Source organism: Vespula pensylvanica, chromosome 8, assembly GCF_014466175.1.
Source record: "Vespula pensylvanica isolate Volc-1 chromosome 8, ASM1446617v1, whole genome shotgun sequence".
Taxonomy (NCBI): domain Eukaryota; kingdom Metazoa; phylum Arthropoda; class Insecta; order Hymenoptera; family Vespidae; genus Vespula; species Vespula pensylvanica.
In genome coordinates, this window is record NC_057692.1 from 8,483,236 (window position 1) to 8,508,990 (window position 25,755).

A 25,755-nucleotide genomic window follows, 5' to 3' on the forward strand; every position below is an offset into this window, starting at 1 on the left:
GCACGTTGAACTTTCATCATATATTTTTTGCATGTGTAGTATATCAAAAATCTGCAGAGCAGCTGTGTGAGAACTTGCAACATACTCGTACTAGTTCCCTTCTCTGTATCTTAACACTAAGGAGAAAAATGAAAAGTTAAAATTATAATTCATTGAATTTTCAAAATTATTTCTAAAACTTTGATATTCGAAAGTTTTACGTATTCGAGACAGCATATATCCTACATTTATAGCTCAAGTTTCAATGCAACTTATGATTAATCAAAGAAGTATTTGTGTAAATAGTGACAAGCTGATAGTGAGCTGCGTTCGTGATAGTGATAAAAAGTTCACGTGAATGGAATATATTACTGTCATGTAGTACAATGACGTATAAACGTCAGGAATATACAAAGTATTTATTTTTTTTTAACTATTATCATGGGATCCAGATTAAGGTAATTTTACGATTTTTATTATTCACATTATATTCTATTATTAGTATTTAGTATCACAGATAACAATTACTCATTTATAATAGTGTGTACATGAGTATATAATATATATTTTTTTATCTGTATGTCGAGGTCGTTAATATTTTCCGTAGTAAATGTTTTTATTAGAATCTAAGAAATGTTTATTATTCTTATTTGTGTTGTGTGTGTGTGTGTGTGTGTGTATAATTAGACGAAGTACGAAGTTCAATTTTAGTTCAAAATAGATAAATAGTATCATCATTTCAGATATTCAACAGACAGATGGTGGAAATAAATCTATTGATATCAATATTATTTAACTAATATCTTAGTTTTTTTTTTTTTATTTCTTTCAGTAGTATATATATTTAAAACATAAATTAAATTGATTGATTAATGTTCAGAAATATTTATTAAATAAGAGGTAATTTATTTTTAACAAGATTTCTTTCATAAAAAATATTTTATGCCTAATAAACTATGTATTTAAGTTTAATTTTGGTTATAACGAAGATAAAAAAAAAAATAGCTATATTTTGTTCAATATTTATTTTTTGTATTTTTTATTCAGTATTTATTTATTTATTTATATATATTTTTCAGTCATCTTTTTTATATCTTAATGTTAAATTATATATAACATTTATAATATCTTTTCAGGGAGGATGTTAAGCAGCTATTTGAATGTTTTTGTGAAATTGCTGCACCAGTTAGCAACAAACAAGCTTGGATTCTTCAAAAATATCCAAGTTCTTTTTCAGATGAAGAGATCTTGAAGTCAGTCCCTAAATTTGCATATCCTTGTGAGATAGAAAAGTAATGTATACATATATATATATATATATATATATATATATATATATATTTGTCTATACGTATCTTATATATTGATTATTGAAAACTATATTTTTTAAAATTATGATATAATAATATTGATTCTCAATGTTAACTATTATTATCATATTGTTCTTAGTTTACTGGTACAGCACTTCTCATTTGTGCTTACTAGTATAGATTCAAAATGGACCTTTGGTTTTTGTCGGCATGATCCAAAAACAGAGACCGCATTAGTGGTTTTGAGTGCATTACCATGGCATGAAACATTTTATAAGTTAGTATTTTATATAAAAAAAAAAAATATGTATAAGTATTATATGTATTATTTTGTAATACCTGGCCTTATTTATTATTTATATTTTTTAAAATAATATATCTTTATATATTTAGATTATTAAATCATATTGCATCTTTAACAAATAATGGAAGTGGAGAAGATCTTTGGAAATTTCTTGAGAAGGTACACAGTTGTAGTGTTCCAATACCTGGAAATTCAATATCTATACCAATACCAAGTCTTAATTCTGTAAGTTATATAAATTTATAACTTGTAAATTAATCAATGATGATTTTGAATTTATATATTTCATAAAAAATGTTAAAAATTATATAAAAAAAAAAAAAACAGAATTTCAAAATATCATACATTTATTTTCAGAATTTTGTTTGCCAAAGTCCTAAGCAATTTCAATTACCTAGTATTCCAGAAAATGTGAGTAATTATTTTATTAATGTAAATTAGGAAAAAATTAAAAATATATCTAGATAATAGATATACAAGTATATAATGAAGAAGCCATATAATTTTATATATTTACAGAGAAATTTGACAGAGTATTACAGTGCTGTTGATGCTCATAATATGATGGTAGTATTCGCATCTATGCTATATGAACGACGCATTATTTTTACTTCCAAACGTTTGTCAAGGTTAAGTGCATGTGTACAAGCATGCAATGCTTTAATTTATCCAATGATTTGGCAGCATATATATATCCCAGTACTTCCATTATCTTTAATGGATTATTTATTAGCACCAATGCCATTTTTGATAGGTGTACCTGCTCCAACACTCCAGGTAACTGTTACTTTGTTGTCTTTATTTCATATTAATAAAGATTTTAATAAAAATCTAATTTTTTTTTAGAGGGTTCACAAAAGTGATTTAGGCGAGGTAGTTATTTTAGATGCTGACAACAATACCATTGAGTCTCCTTTTCAAGATTTGGAATCTTTACCTCAAGATGTAGTGCGTATACATACTTATTTATGTATTTTGAATAATGAATGTATTTACAGGGATTATAGTTCATTTTTAAAAATAAATAAAAAGTTTTTTTATTTCAGGTAACAAATTTAAAAAAAGCATTACGCAATAGACCTGCCTTACTTGGAGATGGAGTGTCTAGGGCATTTTTACGAGCATTAGTACAACTGACTGCAGGATATAGAGAAGCATTAACTTTGCAACAAGGAGAACGTATCACATTTGATCAAAACGCATTTGTAGAAAGTAGACCATCTTCCATGCAACCTTTTCTACGAAAAATGTTAGAACTTCAAATCTTTCAACAAGTATGTGTAACTTGTAAGTTTTTTACTAACAAATCTGCAAATGTTGGATCATAACATTTTTTAAAATTCTTTGTATATTTTAATGTATTAATTGTATAACAATATACAAATTAAGGAATAAAAAATACATTTTTTATAGTATGCATATTTTTTGAATTATTCTGTGTATTATAAAGATCTATTTAATTACTCTATGTATAATAAAAATATCGGTATTGGTACATTCAAATGTTATGTATGTTTTAGTTTATAGAAGAGAGATTAAATATGCTCAATTCTGGACTTGGCTTCTCAGATGAATTTGAGATGGAAGCATGCAGTTATTCAGTTAAATCTAGCAATAAATTTATGCAACAATATAGAGAATGGACTTATGCTATGAGGAAAGAAAGTTCAGCATTTTTCCGTAGTGTGAAGGATAAAGTAAGTCATTTAAAACACATAATTTTATGACTTGTTTTTCGTTATTGCACTATGTATTAATTGATAAGTAAAAGTTCCAATAAAATTTACTTAATTAATCGTAGGCAAATCCAGCAGTAAAATATGCAGTTAAATCTGTAAGTTCAAAGAATTTTTACACAAAAATATATTTAATGATAGTAGTAGTAGTATTAGTAGTAGTAGAAAAAATAATTTTTTTTTTAAATTAGAGTGAAATATAGACAAAGTGAAATATATTTCTGTAAAAATTAATTACAGGTCAAAGATAGAGGGAAAGATATGAAGACAGCATACAAAGGATTGAAATGGAAAGGTATGTTATTTATTTATTTCTTATTTCATTTAAATATATATAGTATAAATGGTAGCTTAGAATCATATATATCTTTATTTATATCTTTGTTAAATAATTATTTACAAATGTTTTGATATAGGACGGTCAAATAGAAGTGAGAATAGTATGAGATTTCATCAACCAAGATCTGCACCTAGTTCGCCTACTCTAGACAGAAATCCTATTGGATTTACAGCACCACCTAAATCTCCCAATGGATTTACTGCTACGACTAGTTATCGAAAGGAATTACGTTTACGCAATAGCAATTTTACAGATCCGAGGTAAAAGATTTATTTTTTCAGTAATATGATATCGTTAATAGATAAATAAATTACAATAAAAATATGTAATATTTTGCAAAGATATTATATTATATACTTGTTATACTAGAAATGTGTGCTTTATTTATCCTAACAGAAAACAATACTCACCATTAAGTCCAAGTTCTCCTGATGAGTCAGAATCACCACCAGAACGTATAAATATAGATCTCATGCATGAACTTCGGGATGTAATATTTCCAAACACACCACCTGTGGATAGAACTGTAAGTAATTTATTATATATTATTTATTTCATCTAATGCAAATTTATTGAAAAGTTATAAAATATATCATTTATATTTTAATTAAGATTAAACTTTATTAAAGTAACAACAATTACTATCTTTCATATTGATTTTTAAAAACATATAAGTGTGCGTGTGTGTGTGCGTGTGTGGTGTGTATTTACTATCATTTTAAGCACATTTAATGAAAAATGATACAGGTAATAGCATGATGTATGTGCATGACAATATATGTCAATTATTCTACATTCATCTTTTTATTTTCTACTTTTTTTTTATTATTATGAAAATCAATCAAAGTATAAATTAAAACAAATTAGATTCCTTTTTCTCAATAAATATGTTACATATAATTTATATTTTATTTGTTATTCAATTATTTTCTATTTAACTATTCATAAGTGAATTTTTGATTATATATACTTATAAAACTTTTTGTGCTTCTGTGTGAATGTCAAATATTAATATATATTTGTTATTTATTTGTGTGCAAAATTATTTTGCTATTGTAATGTGCTAAATGTTATCATTATATGTAATCAATACATTCTTCATAAAAATAAAATTGGCACAATTTAACTTTTACAAAATGATAAAGATCATTATATTAGTACTCATAAAAATATGCATGTGTGACATAAATATATCTCAATTATTTCCTTACATAATTTTCAAAATTTGTATTACATGTTTTTTGCAAAAATGGTACTATTACTGAGAGCTACATGAAGACACATTTTTGAAACAATTTATAATTTCATGCATGCAATAGCATGAAATCTTGTAAATGTATATATGAAAGAAATGAATTATATTCTTTTTATTTTTAATTTCATTTAGTATATATTTATATTCATTAAAAATAAAAGTGTCTCATGCACCACCTTTCAGTTGAAGCCAGTACGCAGTTTAGACAGCTTGAGATCTGCATGGAGTGGGCATTCACGACATGGCCCCCTACCTCGTACTATTGTCAGAAACGCTCATGAAATATCCCCTCCAAAAACTACTTCATCTTGCATCCAACCAATACCCATCATGAATAATACAATTGATCAATGTAATACTTCAATGGAAGCATTACAGATAAATCTAAACAAACCTTTTGGTAATGATTCATTGTCTGCTAAATCAAACAGAATTACTGCTGAAATAGATTCAGAAGCATGTTTCGTACATACTTCATCCTCTGTACGTGGATTATCTGCACAGTCTAATTTTTTACATGATTTGTATACATGTAATGAATGGATTACTCCTGCTATCAATGTTCCTCATTACTTACAAAATGATATTAAACAGCAAAGATCACAATCCAAAGTTCATTCACAAAACGTAACTAAACATGATTACAAAAATATTTTTACAAATGTTGATTCAGTATTGAAAAAACAAAATGACAATGTAAGTGATAATTGCATTTTAACTACTAATTCTTTTCAAGAAACTGAGGATGATCCTTTTGATACAAGCAAAGTGTTTATTCCCTCCTATTTACAAAAACCATTGTTTCATTCCACAAATCCATCTTTGTCTACTAATTCTGACATATCAATCCATCCTGTAAGTACTACTACATCCTGTTCTGCACAAGTTAAGGTAAACATCATAGTTCATTGTTGCTATTATTTATATTTATATTTTTCTTCATTTAGTTTAAAAGTAGTACTTACGTTTTATATTATAATTATATAATACACGCAAAATTTTTATAAATTTACAATTTTCATTATTAGTATTTTTAAAAATTGTTATGCAAAAACTAAATTGTATATAGATACATTGCATTAATACCTTGTATGGTTGATGTAAAAGGGTATATAATTGAAAATATAATTTATATTTCTGTCATTTATGTTAATTTTTGTTGTTTTTTTGTTACAGAGTTCGCCAGAAGTGCCAGATTTAATCAGATTAGATTCTACAAATAGTAATGATGATTTTGACCCATTACTTTCTAAATCTTCAGTATTTCCTAATACAAAGCAAATGACACAGTCCCTACATATACCAGAAATGGGTGAAGGTCTTAGTAATCCTTTATATCCTTATTTTCAACCTTTACACAGTGCAAAAGATGTACAACATTCGCATAAACCTTCTGATAGTGTTGGTGATTTGGATCTATTACAAGCATATGGTTTAGATTTTGATAAATTTAGTGTAACTAATGGTGCATCGCCAACAAAAAGTTCAGTAGCACCTACACAGAATGCACCTGGAAACAGTATTAAAAATATGGATAATGCTTTTAGCTTATCGCTCGGCACATCTACAGTTAAGCCACAAAATAATTGGACAAAATTTGAATAGATAAAAAAGATTAGAAATCGCATATCATAATTGTATATATCGGTTTTTGTTATTTATCACTATATATCTGCAATATAACTTGTATATTTTCTTTGGAAGATAATTGAATGCAGCAAATGTTCATAATAATATTATATTGGGATGTGAAGTATTGTTACTTTCATTCATAGAAAGTGTATCGTTCCTATCCTGATGCACAATTATGAATTTAATATATCTGTTTATATTTAAAATTTCTTGTAATCTAATTATATACAAAACATGCTTATTTGTACATAACTATTAAATTTTATTATTATTATTTTTCTGTTATCTACAATTAAATCATTTTTATTATATACATATTTCATTCTTATAAGTAACCCTCATGAGTTTTAATCTAAAAGTATTATAGATAAAATCAGCTCAGGGAAAAAAGCATTGTAAGGCAGATTCTCATACATCAATTAAAAGTTTGGATTTTATACCGTAATTAAAAAATCAATGAAATTATCCATTTTACATTTTAAGATTTATTCTAAACAAGTGATTTATAGTAATGTAATAATTTAATCATATAAAATATATAATATACATAAACAATGATCTTATATATACATAGAAAAGGTAATTTGCCACATATATGTATCTATCGTTTGATGAGAAAAACTTGTTATTTTATAGCTAAATATTATAATGATTTAATTACTCAATTGTAGTGTAAGTGTTATGTAGCTCCTTAAGGGCATTATTTAAATTGGAAATGTATTATTTAATAAGTACATTATAAGCTAATTAGTTACAGGTATTGTTAGAGGTGTATCAAATAGAACAAATTAAACTTAGTCGATTTTATTACTTAGATTCCTTGTTAAATTTTTATTATAACAATTTTAACAATCGTTATACATTATTATTGCTAATGCTTTCTGAATAAAAGAATATAAAAGAAGAAAAGAAAAGATAAATAGAAATTGATTTTAATAATTTATTTAACTAGTTGAGATATTTGATGTAACACATCAAATAAGAGATTCTTCTTGTTCAGCATCAATGTTTTATTATTTGTTCTATGAAATTTACACGATAAGGAATTTAATATATATATTAAATATATCGTTTTATTCATTTATTTTGAAAAGATATCTTCGGCCCATTTTTATACACGCGTTTTCTGTAAAGCAATAAATATGCTATAAATATAACATTAAGTGTCTTATTTAATTTAATACTCTTTCGAAACGCAAATTGTGTTGCGTTTAAGAGAACATTTTATTTTTATCTTTTATATATATTTATGGACCATATGAAAATATATAATTCTTCAGTACCCGCTAAAGATCACGTGTATAAAAGCGAGCTCTTAATATTGTTTACAAATGTACAAACATAAAACTTGTTTGTATCAATAGTAACTCATTTATATCATTTTTCATGTATTTGGGCTGTATTTCATTATGAAATTAAATGCTTAAATAAATAAATAATACATAGGTAAATTCTAAAAGCTATAATATCGTATACAAATATTAGATAGTTAGTACAGCTGTTATTGCATCAACTATTCTTTGTAATTCTCCTTCACTATTACTCATTTTTTCTTCATTACTCTTTTGTACATCAAGAGGTACTTTAATATGATAATCAGTAACAGACATAGCTTGTTTAATATTTTGTACAATTTCTGTTAATTGTACTTCTTTCTTTTTAAGTTTTTCTAACTCTTTTTTTGGATCAATTAAACCCTAGAAAGAAAAAGTATTGTGTATTTTGTATACAGTCATAAAGATATAAATAATATTATTTTGTAAGTACCTTTAGCAATAGGTGTATTTGAAGTTTGTCCGTTATTGTAACAATAGCACATCCCAAAGGAGGTTTCTCTAAGCTAATTGTGGAATAAGCCAAAGTTTCTATTAAGCTTTGATATTTTACAATCCTATTTATTAATGCATGATCATCACATTTGATATATCCTTCAGTTTTTAGTTTATTTGGTAGATTATAAGTCGCCCTTGCTGATCTAATATTTTTTATTACTTTTTGCGCAAAATCAATGTCTTTTTCTATTTCACAATTTCTCCATGGACACTAATGAATAAACGTTAGTAAATATTAGATATTATTAAATATTGACAAAAGGTTCACATAATATGAAGTATAATATATTTTTACTATAATTACCTCTATAACATCAGGATAAGGACTAATGCATATGCTTGGATAAGTTTGTTTTTTACAAGGCAAACGTTGATAAAGTTCTTCAGTTATAAATGGCATAAAAGGATGTAATAGTCTTAATCCAACATCAAAAGTTTTGAATAACACTTTTCTTGCTTGCAATTTAGTTTCATTATTATTACTACTACTTTGAAATATTGGTTTGAGGTATTCCTATAAATATTTATTATTTTATAATTATATAAAAATGAAATATTTCTCTCGAATAATTCACAATTATAAAATATATTTACCAAGTAAACATCACACAAATCGTACAACCACATGTTATAACATGCAGTTGTTGCTGTTGTAAAATCATATTGTGTCATAGCTTCATTACAGGTCTCAACTGTATAACTTACTCTTGAGAGCATCCATAAATCTACATTTGTTTCTTTACCTGTTAACTATGAACGTTTTCGTGAAAATAATTTATTAATTGTACAAAATTATATAAAAAAATATATAATTAATCATACAGTAAAAAATTTATAAAGTTTAAATACTTACTTGAGAATTATTGTTATTCTTATGATCTTTACATGCACATTGTGGTAGCATTGTATTTTGTTCTATGCGAAAAATAGATTTTTCATGTTCATTGAAGGTTTCCATGTGATTATACCAACGATATAAATGAGGATAATTTGAAAACTGAACATCCAGAGAATTCAAAATATTATAAATTTTAACATCAGCTTGAGATGGTGTATATCCATCAAGATAAGGGTAATTTTCTAAATAATTATTTAATGCATCTTGTATGCATGTTTCCTTTAAAGTTGATTGGTACCATTTGTAATCACCAATCATACCAATTCCATTCTGAATGAATTATATATTCTTTCAGTATATATATTTTTTCTATATATATATATATATATATATATATATATATATATATAAAATGTATATGTAATAAATTCATTCTTAAAACAATTTACCTATCAAATCTTACCGATTGAGATTCGTCATAATTTAATTCAGAACTTAAGTACATCAATGCAAATTTAGTAGCATTCCAAATTTTATTGCAGAAGAATCTATAACCTTGGACGCGAAGAATATCTAGATTGATATCACGACCTTGTGTAGTATAAGCACAAAGAGCAAATCGTAAAGCATCGGTTCCACATTCAGGTATGCCTTGTGGATAATCCCGTTTTTGTCCTTCAATGGCTCGTTTAAGTTCATTTGAATCTATATTTGAATCTAAGAGTTGCTTATGAAGATTCTGAAAACAAAATATTTTTTCAATAAATTTATTATTAAATATTATTTTATTTTCATATTATACTCTAAATACCTCCAAAGATATTCCCTTGATAACATCCATTGGATCAATTACATTACCTAGAGATTTGCTCATTTTTCTTCCATGAGCATCTCTTACCATAGCATGTAAATATACTTCCCTGTTGAAACAGGATTATTTATAAATATTTATGAATAATATATAAATATATGTAATACGTACTTGAAAGGTAGTCTTCCTAACAATTTTTGCCCTAGAAATACCATTCTTGCAACCCAAAAGAATAATATATCATGTCCAGTTTCTAGTAATGTACCTGGATAAAAAGCTTTCAGATCTTCTGTCTGTTTAAAATTATAAGATTTGAATATATACCTAAGTTTCTTTTTTTCCAATATTTTTTCCAATAAATATATATGATACATTGTAATTTACTTACATTATCAGGCCATCCAAATATAGAAAATGGAAACAGGCCAGAAGAGAACCAAGTATCTAGAACATCAGGATCTTGTTCAAGAATAATGTCATTAATATCTAGACCATATTTTTTAGCTGCTTTTTCTTTAGCCTCGTTTTCAGAGTGAGCACTAACCCAATATGTATCATCTGTCTAATAAAATGCATTACGCATTAAAATACATTACGAAATTTATTGGGTTTAAACTCCTGCAAGATATTACCTTTTCTTCATTTATAGTATTATTTATATTTTTAATAAGATAAGCAGGAATACGATGGCCCCACCACAATTGTCGCGAAATACACCAATCTTTGATACCATCCATCCAGCGATACCATGTTTTTTTATATTGTTCTGGAATAATCTTTAAATCACCATCTTTTACTGCTTTCATAGCTGTCTTGGCCATTTCATCACATTTAATATACCTATAGAAAAATCAATTTCAGTATTAGATATTATCTTAATGTAGAATATTTATTATATATTCAATTTACCACTGTGGTTTTATGAGAGGCTCAACTACATCTTTGGATCGACTACATATTGGCACTATCATTGGATTATCTTTGATTTCAATGAACAAATTTTTTTCCTTTAAATTTTGTATAATTGCCTTCCTAGCTTCAAATCTTTTCATTCCCTACAGTTCCATAATATATTTATTTTGAAAGAATTTCTTGTGTGTAATATTTAATATGTATAAAAATATATGTGTGAAATACCGTGAATTTTCCACAATCGCCGATAATATTTCCATTGTCATCAAAGATAGTAATAAATGGAAGATTGTGCCTTTTCCCAACTTCATAGTCATTTGGATCATGAGCTGGTGTAATCTTTACAGCTCCTAAATTTAATTAATTTTAGTAAAAATATTTGTGGTATACTGAAAATATTTTTACAAAAATTAACTGATATTTACCAGTACCAAACTCCATTTCAACAAATTCATCTGCAATAATAGGTATTCTTCTTTCACAGAAAGGATGCTGTACATATTTTCCAATATATTGAATATATCGTGTATCTTTTGGGTGTACCGCAATTGCACTATCTCCTAACATTGTTTCAATACGAGTTGTTGCTATAATTATTTTATCTGTAGAGTTTTCAATTTCATATGCAAAGAATACTAATATACCAAATTCAATTTTTTCTTTATAACCAGGAATAGATAACAAAGTGCGACCAGTCAATTCCATTTTATCAACCTGCAAAACATTGTTTATATATTTCAAATATATAAGTATAATTTCTACAAAAATCTCACTTCAATATCTGATATTGCACTTTTCAAACTACACGACCAGTTGACAAGACGACTATTTCTATAAATTGTGCCATCATCATGAAGTCTTATAAATGCTTCAGTTACAGCACGACATAATTTCGGATCCATAGTAAAAGAAGCACGATCCCAATCAAAGGAACCACCTAATTTTCGTAATTGTGTATAAATTCTATCCCCTTTTCTAAAATATAAGTTTTTAATATAATAAATAGTTAGACAATGATTCGAACGAACATTAGTTATAAATTATAATTAATATATATAAAAGTCATTAAACTTACTCATATTTCCATTGCCATACTTTTTCAATAAATTTGTCTCTGCCTATATCATGCCTAGTTTTTTGCTCTTCTCTCCAAAGTTTCTTTTCTACAACTACTTGAGTTGCAATACCCGCATGATCACAACCTGGATTCCAAAGAGTAGTACATCCTTTCATACGGTTCCTAAGTATATTAAATTTAAATAAAATATCTTTTTTATTTATCATAATAAGAAAAATTTACCATCTTGTAATAGCATCTTCGATAGCATTAGTTAAGGCATGACCAAGATGAAGAAAACCAGTTACATTTGGCGGTGGTATTACCATTACAAACTTTCCTTTAGGATTCGTTTCCAATACACTTTTCCTCTATAATAATTAATAATTAAAGTACCAAGAATATAATATATAAATTAATAAATTAATAAATTAATAAAATAATATTTAATATTTATACCCCATATTCAGGTTTAAAAAATCCTTGTTTTTCCCACCAGGCATACCAAGCAGCCTCTACATATTGTGGACTATAAGTATCAGGCATTGCACCAGTAACATCTTTCTTTTCTCCTACTGGTGTGTTTACAGTATATAAGGTAGTATCCTTACTATCCTTTTTCTTATCAATTTTCTAAATATCATTAATAAATGATTAATAAAAACTTCCATTTATATAATCAATTTAAAGAATTATAATAATGATAAAATTTTACAATCTAATTGAGTTATTTTGGCGCATTTATATTTATAATATTTATATTATTTCATTTGATTTAAGTCAATATTAACCAATGTGAGCACTAAAATGAATATATAGAATATATTTATTAGAACAGAACTATTTAAGATACCATATAAATTATAAATACCATATGGAAACAAAAACTATAGCTTAAAATTAATAAAATAATCGATATACAACGAACATTCTCACCTCTGTTGTTTCTTTCACTTTAACCGGCTTGCCAGTTTCTTTTTTTTCTTGTTTCTGTTTAAACTTTTCCAGTTTTGCCATTTTCTTAGCTTCCTTTTGCAATTGCCTAGCAGTTTTTTCAGGCACATTTTCATCGTTATTCGATTCTATCTGTGCATCGACCATTTTTGTGTCAATAATTATCCTAATTTCAATTTCTGCCGGCTAACTAAGCTAACTAAGCTGATAATACTGTTTCACAAATAACAAAATTAACCATGTGCTTTCACATGCAACTTATCTACAATTTTCCATCAAAAGCATCAGATGAATATTCGATCTATGTATAAGGCTGTTCATCACCTTTCACTCGAAGCGTGTGTGACTTCAGCGACAAGTATGGACAAAATATAAACTACAAAGCGGGGTCCTAAATTAAAGCTTCGTCTTTAAAATGAGACCTTGTTTATCAAAATCTATCAAAAATTACGCCTGTTCTTATAGCTGCCGTAAACCATTATAAAACCAGAGGCGATGAACAGCCATAATGAGGATATATCCGTAGAATACTGCTTCACAAGTAGATTTTCCATCTACTTTGAAAATATTTTTCTATCAAAACATAAGATGGCATGTTAAAAAATAAATACCTCTTATATATTGTTTATTTAAATTGTTTCTAATTTATTGAAAATTAAATTTATGAAACTTCTCAATCAAGATACTCTCATGAATGGAATATTTGATTGTTCGTAGAAATAAATATATACTCTTTTCTACACATGTTGAGCAGTTGATAATTATATGTTTACATGGTTTATGCCAAACGCATGTAGTCATGTATAGTCAGTTTATAGCGCGAACAATACTAACCTAACGATTTATTTTAGTATATAAGATAAATAAGCATATTTTACTATAAATTTAATATTTGAATGTCAACTATCGTATAAATATAAAAATGGATCGAACGGGTCTTGGAAATTCTTTGGGAAGAAATGTCAATTCTCCAAGAAAAAGAATGTCAATAGTGCAGTCCTTGAAGAAAAATAGTTCGTAAGTATGATTTTATGTATTTGTCAATTAAAACGGTATCATCTTCTATGTTTTATAAAATATACTTTTTCAGAGGATTAAGTATGTCAGGGAGATCTAATCAGTCTGTACAAGTCATTTGTAGAACTCCGGGTCATGTTGTTGAAAGTTTTGGATCGTCTTTACCCGTTCTTGTCACAGAAGCTTTAACATTTGTTGATAAAAGTACGGCTGTTAGTGTTTGTGTATCCGCAGATGGATGGGCTTGGTTAATATGTGGACGTAGAATTTTAGTATGGCAATGTAAAACTACAATACATGATCCTAAACAAAGAAGAATATTTAAAAGTCAGTGTCGTGAATTACAATTACCTCAAAGCGATCTTGCTCACAAAGCTGAATGTATAGCTGTATGGCTACCTCCAGGACAACAGGTTCTTAAAATTATATATCGATACAAATATTTGTAATAGTTATATAATATTATAATTCAATTATATAATCAATTATAATAAAGCTAATTTTTTTTATAAAATGATAAATAGAGATAATTATATATTATATTAGGTTCCAAGTTGTATGGCAGTTTCACCAGAAGGTATTGTACGATTTTGGGCTAGTATAGCTCATGAAGGATCATCTGTAGAAACAAGTGCTGAACTTGCTGGACAAGAAGTTAATTGTCTAACATATATCCCTGGTCATGGTTGTATTTTAGCTACAACCACGTGTACAGTAGCACTTTTACAACCACAATTTGTTAGTGGAAAAAATAGTATTGTTTGCCGTGTCCTTAGAACAAGTCAAGGATGGTTGGGTGGCATTGGACGTAGAATGACATCTCTTATTTTCGGAGCTATACCACAATCGCCAGTTGCAGAAACTGTATTTTATGAATTTTTATTACAGATATAGATAAGATTATAAATTGATATTGCAATATAAACATATTGTTTCTAATAAATATTTTTTTTAGAAATTAGTGAAAGTCATATGTTCAGGACTTGGAGAGAAAGGATCAAGGGTTTTGATTCTTGCTGGATTATCATTACAATATTGGTCATTTCCACATAATGAACAAGAAAAAATGGAATTTGATGAAGATATTAGTCATATGGTTTCACAAGCATTTCAAAGAAAAGTTTGGGTTAGAATTAAAAAATTTTTCATAAACAATTATTAATTATAATCATTATTTATACATATATTAATACTTCTTCATTTATAGGAATCAAGTGCATGTAATCCACAAAGTATGGATACTTGGTTGATTGATATGCAATTTTGTGAAGAAGGAATAATACTTCTAATGGCAGCCCACTGTGCTGATATTTCTATGCAAATTTATTTTGCTCTTGGTAATAAATTTATATTGCCCAGTTTTATCCCAATCATTTTTTATAATTTTATAATTCACTTTTAATTTTTTATATTGTATTTTATCATATGTTCTTGTAGGATTAATATCTTTATCTGGCACATCTATGGCAAATAGTTTCAAATGGTTTATTCCTGTGAAATTTGATTATATTCTCTTTTATCATGTTGATATAGAAACGATTTTACTTTCTCATCGTTTCATACTGTGCGGCTGGGAAGCGATTATATATGATCAATTTAATGTTATTGTAGTTAATTGTAAGTGTTTTTTACAATACCATTACGAATGAAACTTACAAATCATATAGAGAATAGTTTAAAGAATTAAGTACACTTATTTCTTTAGGTGCTTCTGAACATGAACAAGAGAAAATAGAATTAATTAGAGGTAAAGAAGACAGTATCTTAGGAGGAGCTTTATGTTCTGGAACACCAGTACTATTTACAAAAAATGTTGGGCTTGTTTCTATTATACCAACAGATTTTTCGTCACAAGACTTTAATACGTTCGTTTTTTATTTAATAATATTAATAATTTAATAATTTAATAATTATTTTTATTAATTAATCGTTACTTATTATTTATAGAAATTACACAGATATCAATGCTACTATAGATTATAATTATAAAAATGATCAAACAGCACATAACTTTTCTCTACTTACAAGTAATGATGAATTGCAAGATATGTTTTATAGTTCCGATGGTGCCACACAATTAAGAGCTGCGTTTTTACTTAGTTTACGTCAAAATAAGGTTCAAAGAACGATATTATAAAAAAATGAAATCTATTATTAATAATAATGATATATTATTAATGTGGAATACTTAATTTTATAGTTACAATGTGAAGAAATTTTAACACAATTATTTCCTCTGCAAGAAGAACCTGTAATGGACATTGATGCAATTCTTGATACACTGGCTTTGAAAGTTGCAAAAGATTTAATTGATGATTATCCAGCAAATGATCCACGTTGGACAAACCATAGAGATTTATGTAATTATAATTATTATTTTTTATCTATTTAATTATTTTTATATAAAATCATTAAACTTTATGAATATTTATTTTTGTTTAGCTATGACAATCAATGCTGTTACTGCTATTCAAATACCGCATCAATTAGAAGGAAAACAAAAAGCATTAGATTTATTTGTATCATTCTTAAAAGAACATAATTTATGGGATAGAGTAAGTACTAAATTATAACTTGATTATCTAAAAAATATGTTAATTATTCTCTTCATAACGTTTATGCCATTATAAAGTTCTGTGCAGTAACATATAGAGGAATAATCATGTCTACATCGCATGTTCTTAGTGAATATGCAGAAAAAATAGTTGCTGCTATGACTATATATAATCTTCAAAATAGGTATGTTTCTATAAAAAATTTTTATCAAAAATAAAATTATATTTGATATATGTTAATATTTATCACTTTTTAAGGAATCCAGAGCTTATTGATTCTATTATTGAACAAACGTTGAATCCTGAAACATATGTTTCTGAAGAATTAACTTCACGTGATATATTTTATCGCGAAGTAAGTGCCGTACATTTATTCCTGCCTACTTTAGTAAGCAATGCAACTGAAGTTACACTATCAGAAAGACCAACGCATCAAGTTGCACAATATATAATGCAAGTAAATTCTATATTATTGGTAAGTACGTATGTAAGATCTTCACGTTATTTTATACAAATTTTTTCATAGTTTTATATTTTTATAATAAGGGTGTTTTACACGAAGTAGTAAAATATCGACAGTATAATGCTGAACGTTTTGTGCCAACAAGATGTTCAAATGGTATAACGGAATATCTTCCTTGGACTGCAGCTTCTGGTAAACATGGTCTTAGAAATTGTCTTACTACAATGGTTTGTGCATTTTATTTTATATTTCAATATTGATTAAATTTTTTTAAGTAGTTTTAATGAATTTTTAATTTTTCACATGTGCAGCATAATATGACTTTAAAACATGGTGTTACTGGAACGAATGATACAACAATTAGAAATGAATTATACGAACAACTAGTCAGTCTTATAGATCTTATATTAGATGGAAGAAAATGTCATTTAGAAAGTATTCGTGGTACTGAAAAATTTGAAATACTTTTAAAACAATATGAGACAGATAGAATGAATTTGATTCAACCTCTTAGTGAGTATTGTATAAATATTTATTTTTATTGATACAACAAGTATAATTAATCATTAATATTTTCTTACAGTAAAAGAAGAACAATATGAAAATGCTGCCATGCTTGCTGAAAAATATTGTGATTTTGTATCTCTTGTACAAATTTGCGAATTAACAAATAATAAAAATAGACTTGATAGTTACATAGATAAATTTGCGTCACAAGATTTTGCAGGTTTTTTATTTTCATGGTAAATATATATTTGAATATACATATTTTGTTATAATAATCTTACACACAATATTTAAGATATGTAATTATTAAACATGTAAAGGTACGTGAAAGATGGGCGACAAGGGCAATTAGTAGAGAGATGTAGACGTGGTGGTTCCATCGAATTGACAGAAAAGTTATCTGAACATCCCACTTTATCATGGGTGCAAGCAGTGTTAACGGATGAATTAAGATTTGCAGCTAATACACTTCATTCGTTAGCAGTTCAAGAAACTGAATTAGTAACACGTAAAAAAGTATGTGTTTGTTATTTTTATAGAAATGATATTCAAGAAAATAATTTCATATAATTTTGTGAATAGTCTATGTTGTCATTGGCAAAATTGGCACTTCTTGCATCTGATGAACCTGAATATGAAATAAAAGATTGTATAAAAAGTATTGACAATGAATTAGCTTTGATTGCTCATCAAGAAGATTTACCAACTGGAGTACTCACCACATATGGATATGATATTGAAAAATTAAAAGTATTTACACCAGTAGAATTAATTACGGTATTAATATTAATCGTTTACAATGATAGTTTTTACGTGATAAATATCATGATATTAAGTACACTAATTTTGTTTATCTAGCTTTATACATCTGAAGATAATGTTATAGCAAGCGAATATGATTTTAAAAAAGCTTTAGATTTATTAGATTATGTCAAACAAGAAGAGGAAAAGTCTTCATTAAAATTGCGAATTTGGGCACGTGCAGCCCGAAGGGATTCATGGGAATCAGTTGAAAAAAATCCTAAGCAACAAGCACAAGGAACTATATTTTTTAAATTAATGGAGCTTGCATATATGATGGGTATGTAATGCGTAAAATTATGGATGATTTTAATTTCATTTATTTACAGTTTCATTTTTTATGCAGGTGGTAAAGTTAAAGAATTTCTACCATCAGTTGATGCACTTTTAATGGAACCTGAATTAGGAACTCTTGCAGCATCCAGTAATTTTCAATTTCTTGTCAAATTATTATATGAATATGCTTATGATAATTATTAACGTTAAAATATTTTTACGTGATATCATTATCAGTACTAAGTTTGTATTTTTGTATACAATAAATAAAAACAATATATAAACTATCAATAAGTTTCTTTATAATAGTACATTTGTTTAAACATTCCACAGATCATAAGCGATAAACATAAAATAATCTTAATTTACAATTCCAATACTTAACAATTTTTATGTCGTGGTCGGCTATGTGTGATATTAATAAAAACAAACTTTTCACTGACTTTGATCTAATGATCAATAATTTGAGACAGTTCTTTTTCTTTTATGTCGATGAAAAATCGAAGCACTCTTTTTCCAAATGTGACAATTTTTAAATCAATACTTTTGGTAATGTTAGGTTTATTTAAACAATATACAAATACGCGGAGTTAAATAAACTTACAGTTAAACAATAATAAATTTGGTTAAATATTACACGGTACGGAAGACGTATTAAAGTAACTAATAATAAAAGTAACTAAATAATTTTCATTTATTTTCTGTTAGATTTAAATTTTGAATTGGCGGTTACCAAAATCATGTGTCACCAAAATCGAACATTTGATCGGCTTTGAATGTTACTGGATTAGTTTTCCTTTGCATTCCGATGAGTGAACATCGAAGGTCCCTTTTCTTTCCTACAAGTACTAACGAAGAGTTCAAGCAATAGTTTCAATTTTTTATTTAGTTAAAATTTATAGTAAAAATACTAGTTAAATATATAGTTAAAATTTTATTATATATAGTTAAAATTTTAAGTAAAAATTCTAAAGAATTGTGAAGTTATAATGATAATGGCAACAGTGTAACTGGTTTGCTAAAGTATACTTTCAAATCGAACAACTATTCCATCATCTAAGTTCTTTTCTCCATTTTATTTTTTACAACTATGCTATGTATGCAACAATTATATGTGCCTACGTACATTTAAAGTTTGCAAAAAAAAAAAAAAAAAAAAAACATCTGTCGCGTATAAAGAATACAAAGCGGAGTATAAATATTCGTATAAATGATAACAAAAAATTCTTAGGAAATAGAAAAATGATAGTATTGATCAACATTTTACCATCATATTTGTTTATATAATGGAATTACACTTATATCACAGGATCTATCATAATCAAAAATAGAATAAGCTTTGGACTATGGTAACTCTATAGCTGCACTTATTATTACGATTTACATATAAGTACTAAAAATAGTTATCTTTACCTACATCTAGTCAGAATAAAGCACAGAAAAGTAATCGTAAAAATTATATTAATGGTATTAGCGAGTTTTTAATTTTAGATATGTTTGTAGTTTTTATACATTAATTTTAGATTATATAGTTATGGCATGCACCCGTACGTACATGTATTTGATTATATATATACATATTATGTGCACGTATTGTAAGCATATTTACTTGCTCTTGATTCATTGTAACGTCACTATCGTCCACTGATTTAATTAATATATATGATTTCCTTGGAAAATAGAACAACAGAACCGAAAATAGGCGTGAGAGCAAGCCATCTCCTTCCATTCAGTTCCATTAGATTTACATTTTTTTCGCTTACGTAACTCTTTCCAGTTTTGCGCAGTATGTACATACTCTCAAATTCATATTAAGCTGTGAATTTAGGTAAATATGCAAATGTATTTGTCTAAAAAATAGAAATAAACAAAAAATATGAAAGTAATAAAAAAATAATCTGCTCCCCGGCGGGGAATCGAACCCCGGTCTCCCGCGTGACAGGCGGGGATACTAACCACTATACTACCGAGGATAAGAATACGTATTGTTTGTAATTTTTAGTATATAAATTACATTAAGTATGTTAATCATTACAAAATTTCTTTTTAATTAAATAAATAATATAAGATAGCATACAATAGTAATTTCTCAATATTTTTACAACGTTATTTTATTGAAATGACAATTTTAATCCTGTTTTATTTGTTCACTTATATAAAGTATAATAGTTTTTGTTTATATAATTATTTTTAATGTTTTATGATATGATTCAGTTGAAATAAAATTATTATATACACTAGGTATAGCGTAATCTAATGCACTTTTTATGTGTTCTAGTAATCTAGTTAGACTAAATATAGTTGTCGATTTCATTTATGATTAGATTTTTATCATTTGATATATCCGTGTTATTATTTTTTCTCAAGTATATTTTGAATTTATTCCGAATCGAATGCTGTAGTCTTTCGTTTAATTAAATTTGGTGCTGGATTTAGCCTTTTAACATACTTGGTTTTGTGAGTTTTTTGATGGTACATTTATATGTAAAGTCCAATTACAAATCGAACTTTTCATTTTTTGCTGATGTTCTATCGCTTTTGGAATTTTTGTTTTTGTGGTTTCAATGATTATGTTCTTATTATTTTCTCATTGAGAAATACATGCTTTGATTCAATTTTTATTTTTCAGTGAACTTTTATTTTTCATTAAGGGATGGGATCCCATATGGATTATTGTTGTTATTGTTTATTTTAAATAATTTTTTTTTTCATTACTTTTGTTAAATGATTGAATCTCTTTGGAGCAGAACAAATAGAAAAACACGCGTGATTATACTCTTTACTGCCATATTGATATTTTCATTTGTAATATGGTATTGTAGTCGATTTTCTTATTTGATTATCGGATTGTTTATTTAGGACACTTTCGTTAGGTTGTAGCGAGATCAAATACGCATTATATATGACGGCATATTATCACTTTGTGGTATTTCTAAGAAAGAGATAAAATAATCCGAGGAAGCTGATGACGTGGATGGAACGAGTCGAGGATAGATCAGCCTGAACATTCGTTTATTAAATATTATACACAATTTTTAAGGATTGTAATTTATTTCTCCCGTGAATCATTAACTTACGATATATCATTTGTTAATAAAAAGAAGATAATAACACCAATAGTTATATTTTCGTTTCAGCGGAGTTATGACGGATACTAGTTATATACTAAGTATTATAATACCGACGAGAACTAATAACATATTATTTTACAACGTACATTTTATTAATTACATTTCTATGCTTAGCTTATTAACAATTTAAGTTCATTATTCTATAATATTTACGTCGTAGTATTTTGATTATTTTTGTAAGCAACAGTATCTTTTTAAATTATTTTTATGCGTATTTTTTCAATCTATGTCAATTAGTTTGTTTTTAAATCGCATGTCAGGGTGGTCAATTGCTATGTCATACTTATATGATATTTTGTCAGATTTTCTATTAAAATGATAATATTATTTTGGATGAATCCAATAGAATTTAAATAAGTAAAAGGTTCTGATAGTATATAGGTAGTTATTCTGTTTCTTTTTTTCAAATAATTCTGTATTTCGATAGATTAAGTTAAAGACAGATCCATTTGCAATGGTGTTACGCATACTTCTTGCTTAATGATTTCTTATTAATTTTAATATAAATAGGTCTATTCTAATTTATCTAAATATTTTGGTAAATTTTGCCGTTACTTATGTATTTCATATAATTATAGATTCCGAGGATCTATATTTATTTAAGGACATTTTCTTCCCAAGGTGCGAATTTTTTTCATTTTATTAGCACAAACATTACATTATACCTGGTAGCCATAGATTAAAATTGGTTCTATTAGTAATCTGTATATAAGAATTTTAACAGTTTTGTTCTAAATTGTTAAAGTAAAAGAGTTTCTTCTGTACCATAAACACTTTTTATACTTTTTCAATTTGTGTATCTACGTATCGAATGTAGTTCAGCTTAAAGTTAACATGTATATCTAAAGTAATTCCAGTCTAATGCGGTTTGAAGATTTACAGCATAATTTAATTTGAAGCGTATTTTAAGTGAGATATGATTTTATTCATAGTACATAGTACATAGAATATCTGACGCATCAAGCCAATATATCGATAAGTAAAAGCTAATACTTGTTACATGAAGAATACATAAAAATTTAATGAAGATGTTCTTGATAATGATATATGGCTCTTAAAGAAAGTACTGTGAATTGCTGAGGATGAGCACGTGTGCGTTAACATATTGGCTCTCTTGAACAGTCGCGTTCAAAAAAAAGAAAAAAGTTATTCGTTGTAGATTTATTAAAATTTAGTGTTTGATATTAAATGGCCGATTAATGTTATATTTGTCCTATGTGCGTTGATTCGAATATGATAGTGAATAACAATGTAATATAACAAATAATAATGATTATACCACTGTTGAATGGAATTTCGCGTAAGCAACATGATTCCTGATATTTTAGCGTGATATCGAGTATCGCTATTTCACATTAACGATAAGTTTTTCGTTGATGAATGTCTTTGCGAATATGAAAGTCGCGCGCCCGTTTCTCTAAGATGTAACTCTTTTCTTTGAAAAGTCGTTTAGCGATGCATTGTCTTAACACAGTTTGTTTTTCGTTTAATTTAATTTTTATCTCTTTCGTTCTTATTTTTCTCAATGGAAGGAACGTTTCGGAGGAGTAGTATTCGATCCCTAGGATTTTGTTTTACGATCGTAAAGTATTAGTTAAATGATTGCATGTGACGCGAGATTTTGAGTATGCATTGTTCATATTGCCTGCAATTATCCAATCGACTTTAGTTTTTAACAATGAGACTGAGTTATCAAGGAACGAAATTCTGCCCAAGCAGAATAGCTGCTTGAACGTAATTTATAATGATTTTATTATTTATATTCGTAATAAAAATCAGATGATAGTATCAATAAATATAAACCTAACGTTTTCGATAGAAAGTATTTGAAATATATACAAGTCATAGTCTTATCTATGATGAGAAAACTGTATCTTTTTCTTCAGCTATAATTGTATAATTATAAAAAATTATTATAATTTATATTGGTGTTAACATGTTTGTTATGGATTTTTATTATATATAAATAGATAATAAATATTATCTTATTAATAATATTCTCGTAAATTCATATTATCTTGGAAAATTATTAAGAGGTTAGCGTTATCTTCTATCAAATGTTTGGAATCTGCATAATTTTAACACAAATAAAAACTGTTTATATTAGAATGTTTTCCCATTGAAAAATATTCTCATATTAGGCTGCTCGTCGCAAGTTGTGTTTTATAAAATATAAAAAAAGAATCGTATAAAGTTTCATTGATAGGAATAACATGGTCGTTATTCGAAAACGTAAAGTAATGAATATGTTTTATTGAAGACAAAATACTTTTGACGTATAGATACTTTGATTGTGTAATGATTTCGAATACACAGAAATATTTTCAAAGCACAAACAGTTAAGACTCTATATTAAATTTATTATTAAATTGATTTTTTTGAAATTGGATAAATTATAATACTTGTCATATTCAGAAAAAGCATATTATGTCGATGATGTATATTTGGAATTAGTGACTACATAAGACTTTATAAAACAGATAATGACGAACGCATAAACATGCAACGGCAACTGTTCTTCATTACAAACAAAAGGACATTGAGTTTGCCGTAGACTTCGTTGCCTGGATGAAGACTACTGTAAGATCAAACTTATTATTTTTCTTATTATTTTTTTTTTTGTGTAATCTATGACAATATTAGTAAAATGAAGAATTTGTTGGCAGAGCATAAACCCTATAAAACTATTTTATATCACGGAAGATACTACTAGTAAAAGAGAAAAACCTATCAGAAAATACCTTTATAATGCAAAAATGTGACAAATATGTTCCGAATTTTGACAACCGAACTAACGACGTTTTGAATTTTATTAACGCTTAAGAAAGTGCACGCGAATTACTCATCCCGGAAGATGTATCGTTATTTGAAGATGAAAGTTATTAAAATGAAGATAGTAGACAAAGTAAGGAACTTTATCAGATATGTAGAAATACTTATTTTCGAATTTTTTCTATGAACAAATTTAAGTGAATTTATGTACTGCGTCAGTCACTTAATAAATAGCAGACAGAATTAGCATTTATTAGTATATATAATATATTTTATAGTCATTTTGTGCTATATATATATACACACACACACACACACACAAAATGACTGAGAAACAGTTAGAATTCGGCCGTAGAATAGAAGATGATTGAAATACGTGCGAAGAAAATAATAACAGAAAACAACCGGCATTAAGCATAATGAAAAGTTTCGAATATACCGCATTAAATAGTTTCGTTTCCGGGTTACTAAATCTATAATTAGAAAATACAGGTTTTTGGTGTAGTTAGAATTAGTTAGTTTAATTAGAAAATAAAGAAATAAACCCCGAGACATTTAATACCGCGGTAACACCTTAAGAGTGTTAAAAAACTGACACGCGAGATTGAAAATGAATTTTAATTCTTTCTTTTACAGAAGCCAATGGTATGTAGACACGCAGTATGATTATAAGCATTGATCGTAGACATCGAATACATACATACACATACGCACATCACCACATTAATAAATTCGGCGCACATATGCATTAGATTACGTGATCACATAATTAACTAATTTAGTCTAGAAAACCTCTATCTTTCGAACGAGTCCTTGATCATAAAAATCGGATAAAAATTGTGTTTAGGAGAATTTATGAAATAAACCCTTACAACACAGTGCATGGATTTCATATATAGGTATGTTTGTATCTTTACGCTATCCCAAATCGAAAAAATGATGCATATGAGTTGCATCTCATTTTAATTTACTACGTTACTTTGAAGAAATAAATAAATTGTAAATTTTTAAACAATTATTCCAATAATGAATAAATTCAGTTAGACTTATGTCATTGTTTATATCCATGATAATTATCATCCATTATCATCTATAACATAATATATATTATTTCACATCAATCTTTTACTTTGTTTTTCCTTCAAAGCTGACGGATATATTTCTCTAATCTTTTCGCTCGTTACATCCATTAGATCTCCTTTAGACACAGTTGTCTTATTATATTATACGTTATTCTTAATTCGATGTTAATACGTATTCCGTTGTTATTTTG

At 26.9% G+C, this 25,755-nt stretch overlaps 3 protein-coding genes and 1 non-coding gene across 10 annotated transcripts; 2 read left to right on the forward strand and 2 right to left on the reverse strand.

Moving 5' to 3' along the window:
• Positions 1-20: 20 nt before the first annotated feature.
• LOC122631360 (DENN domain-containing protein 1A) lies at positions 21-6,832 on the forward strand. 5 transcript variants are annotated; one of them, XM_043816971.1, is made up of 15 exons: positions 22-437; positions 1,116-1,271; positions 1,429-1,566; positions 1,683-1,818; positions 1,951-2,004; positions 2,113-2,370; positions 2,440-2,538; positions 2,640-2,867; positions 3,114-3,290; positions 3,395-3,427; positions 3,570-3,624; positions 3,746-3,929; positions 4,066-4,195; positions 5,108-5,815; positions 6,101-6,832. In XM_043816971.1, the coding sequence occupies exons 1-15, from the start codon at positions 421-423 to the stop codon at positions 6,527-6,529; spliced, it is 2,802 nt and encodes a 933-aa protein (XP_043672906.1). In that variant the 5' UTR covers positions 22-420; the 3' UTR covers positions 6,530-6,832. The 5 variants fall into 5 exon arrangements, with proteins under 5 accessions (XP_043672908.1, XP_043672906.1, XP_043672907.1 ...); XM_043816970.1 differs by having other exon boundaries at positions 23-437; positions 2,440-2,541; XM_043816973.1 differs by lacking the exon at positions 2,440-2,538 and having other exon boundaries at positions 21-437.
• A 1,171-nt stretch (positions 6,833-8,003) lies between these two features.
• On the reverse strand, positions 8,004-13,476 carry LOC122631358 (valine--tRNA ligase). 2 transcript variants are annotated; one of them, XM_043816967.1, is made up of 19 exons: positions 13,285-13,476; positions 12,943-13,092; positions 12,466-12,639; positions 12,250-12,377; positions 12,025-12,189; positions 11,723-11,924; positions 11,375-11,663; positions 11,175-11,299; positions 10,947-11,092; positions 10,670-10,877; positions 10,426-10,599; positions 10,209-10,330; positions 10,038-10,146; positions 9,690-9,965; positions 9,242-9,556; positions 8,983-9,138; positions 8,693-8,902; positions 8,324-8,599; positions 8,004-8,253 (listed from the first exon to the last, which is right to left on the reverse strand). In XM_043816967.1, the coding sequence occupies exons 2-19, from the start codon at positions 13,021-13,023 to the stop codon at positions 8,038-8,040; spliced, it is 3,372 nt and encodes a 1,123-aa protein (XP_043672902.1). In that variant the 5' UTR covers positions 13,024-13,092; positions 13,285-13,476; the 3' UTR covers positions 8,004-8,037. The 2 variants fall into 2 exon arrangements, with proteins under 2 accessions (XP_043672902.1, XP_043672900.1); XM_043816965.1 differs by having other exon boundaries at positions 12,943-13,476.
• A 251-nt stretch (positions 13,477-13,727) lies between these two features.
• LOC122631359 (nuclear pore complex protein Nup133) lies at positions 13,728-18,863 on the forward strand. 2 transcript variants are annotated; one of them, XM_043816969.1, is made up of 19 exons: positions 13,728-13,977; positions 14,051-14,390; positions 14,524-14,841; positions 14,933-15,103; positions 15,185-15,314; positions 15,415-15,594; positions 15,683-15,842; positions 15,925-16,093; positions 16,178-16,337; positions 16,420-16,532; positions 16,610-16,716; positions 16,791-17,007; positions 17,079-17,222; positions 17,307-17,508; positions 17,579-17,738; positions 17,823-18,018; positions 18,085-18,252; positions 18,361-18,583; positions 18,650-18,863. In XM_043816969.1, exons 1-19 carry the CDS (start codon positions 13,883-13,885, stop codon positions 18,781-18,783), a joined length of 3,387 nt encoding a protein of 1,128 aa, XP_043672904.1. In that variant the 5' UTR covers positions 13,728-13,882; the 3' UTR covers positions 18,784-18,863. The 2 variants fall into 2 exon arrangements, with proteins under 2 accessions (XP_043672904.1, XP_043672903.1); XM_043816968.1 differs by having other exon boundaries at positions 13,730-13,977; positions 18,085-18,279.
• A 1,617-nt stretch (positions 18,864-20,480) lies between these two features.
• Trnad-guc lies at positions 20,481-20,552 on the reverse strand. Its single transcript has one exon. It is a non-coding gene; the product is annotated as a tRNA-Asp (tRNA).
• Positions 20,553-25,755: the final 5,203 nt, after the last annotated feature.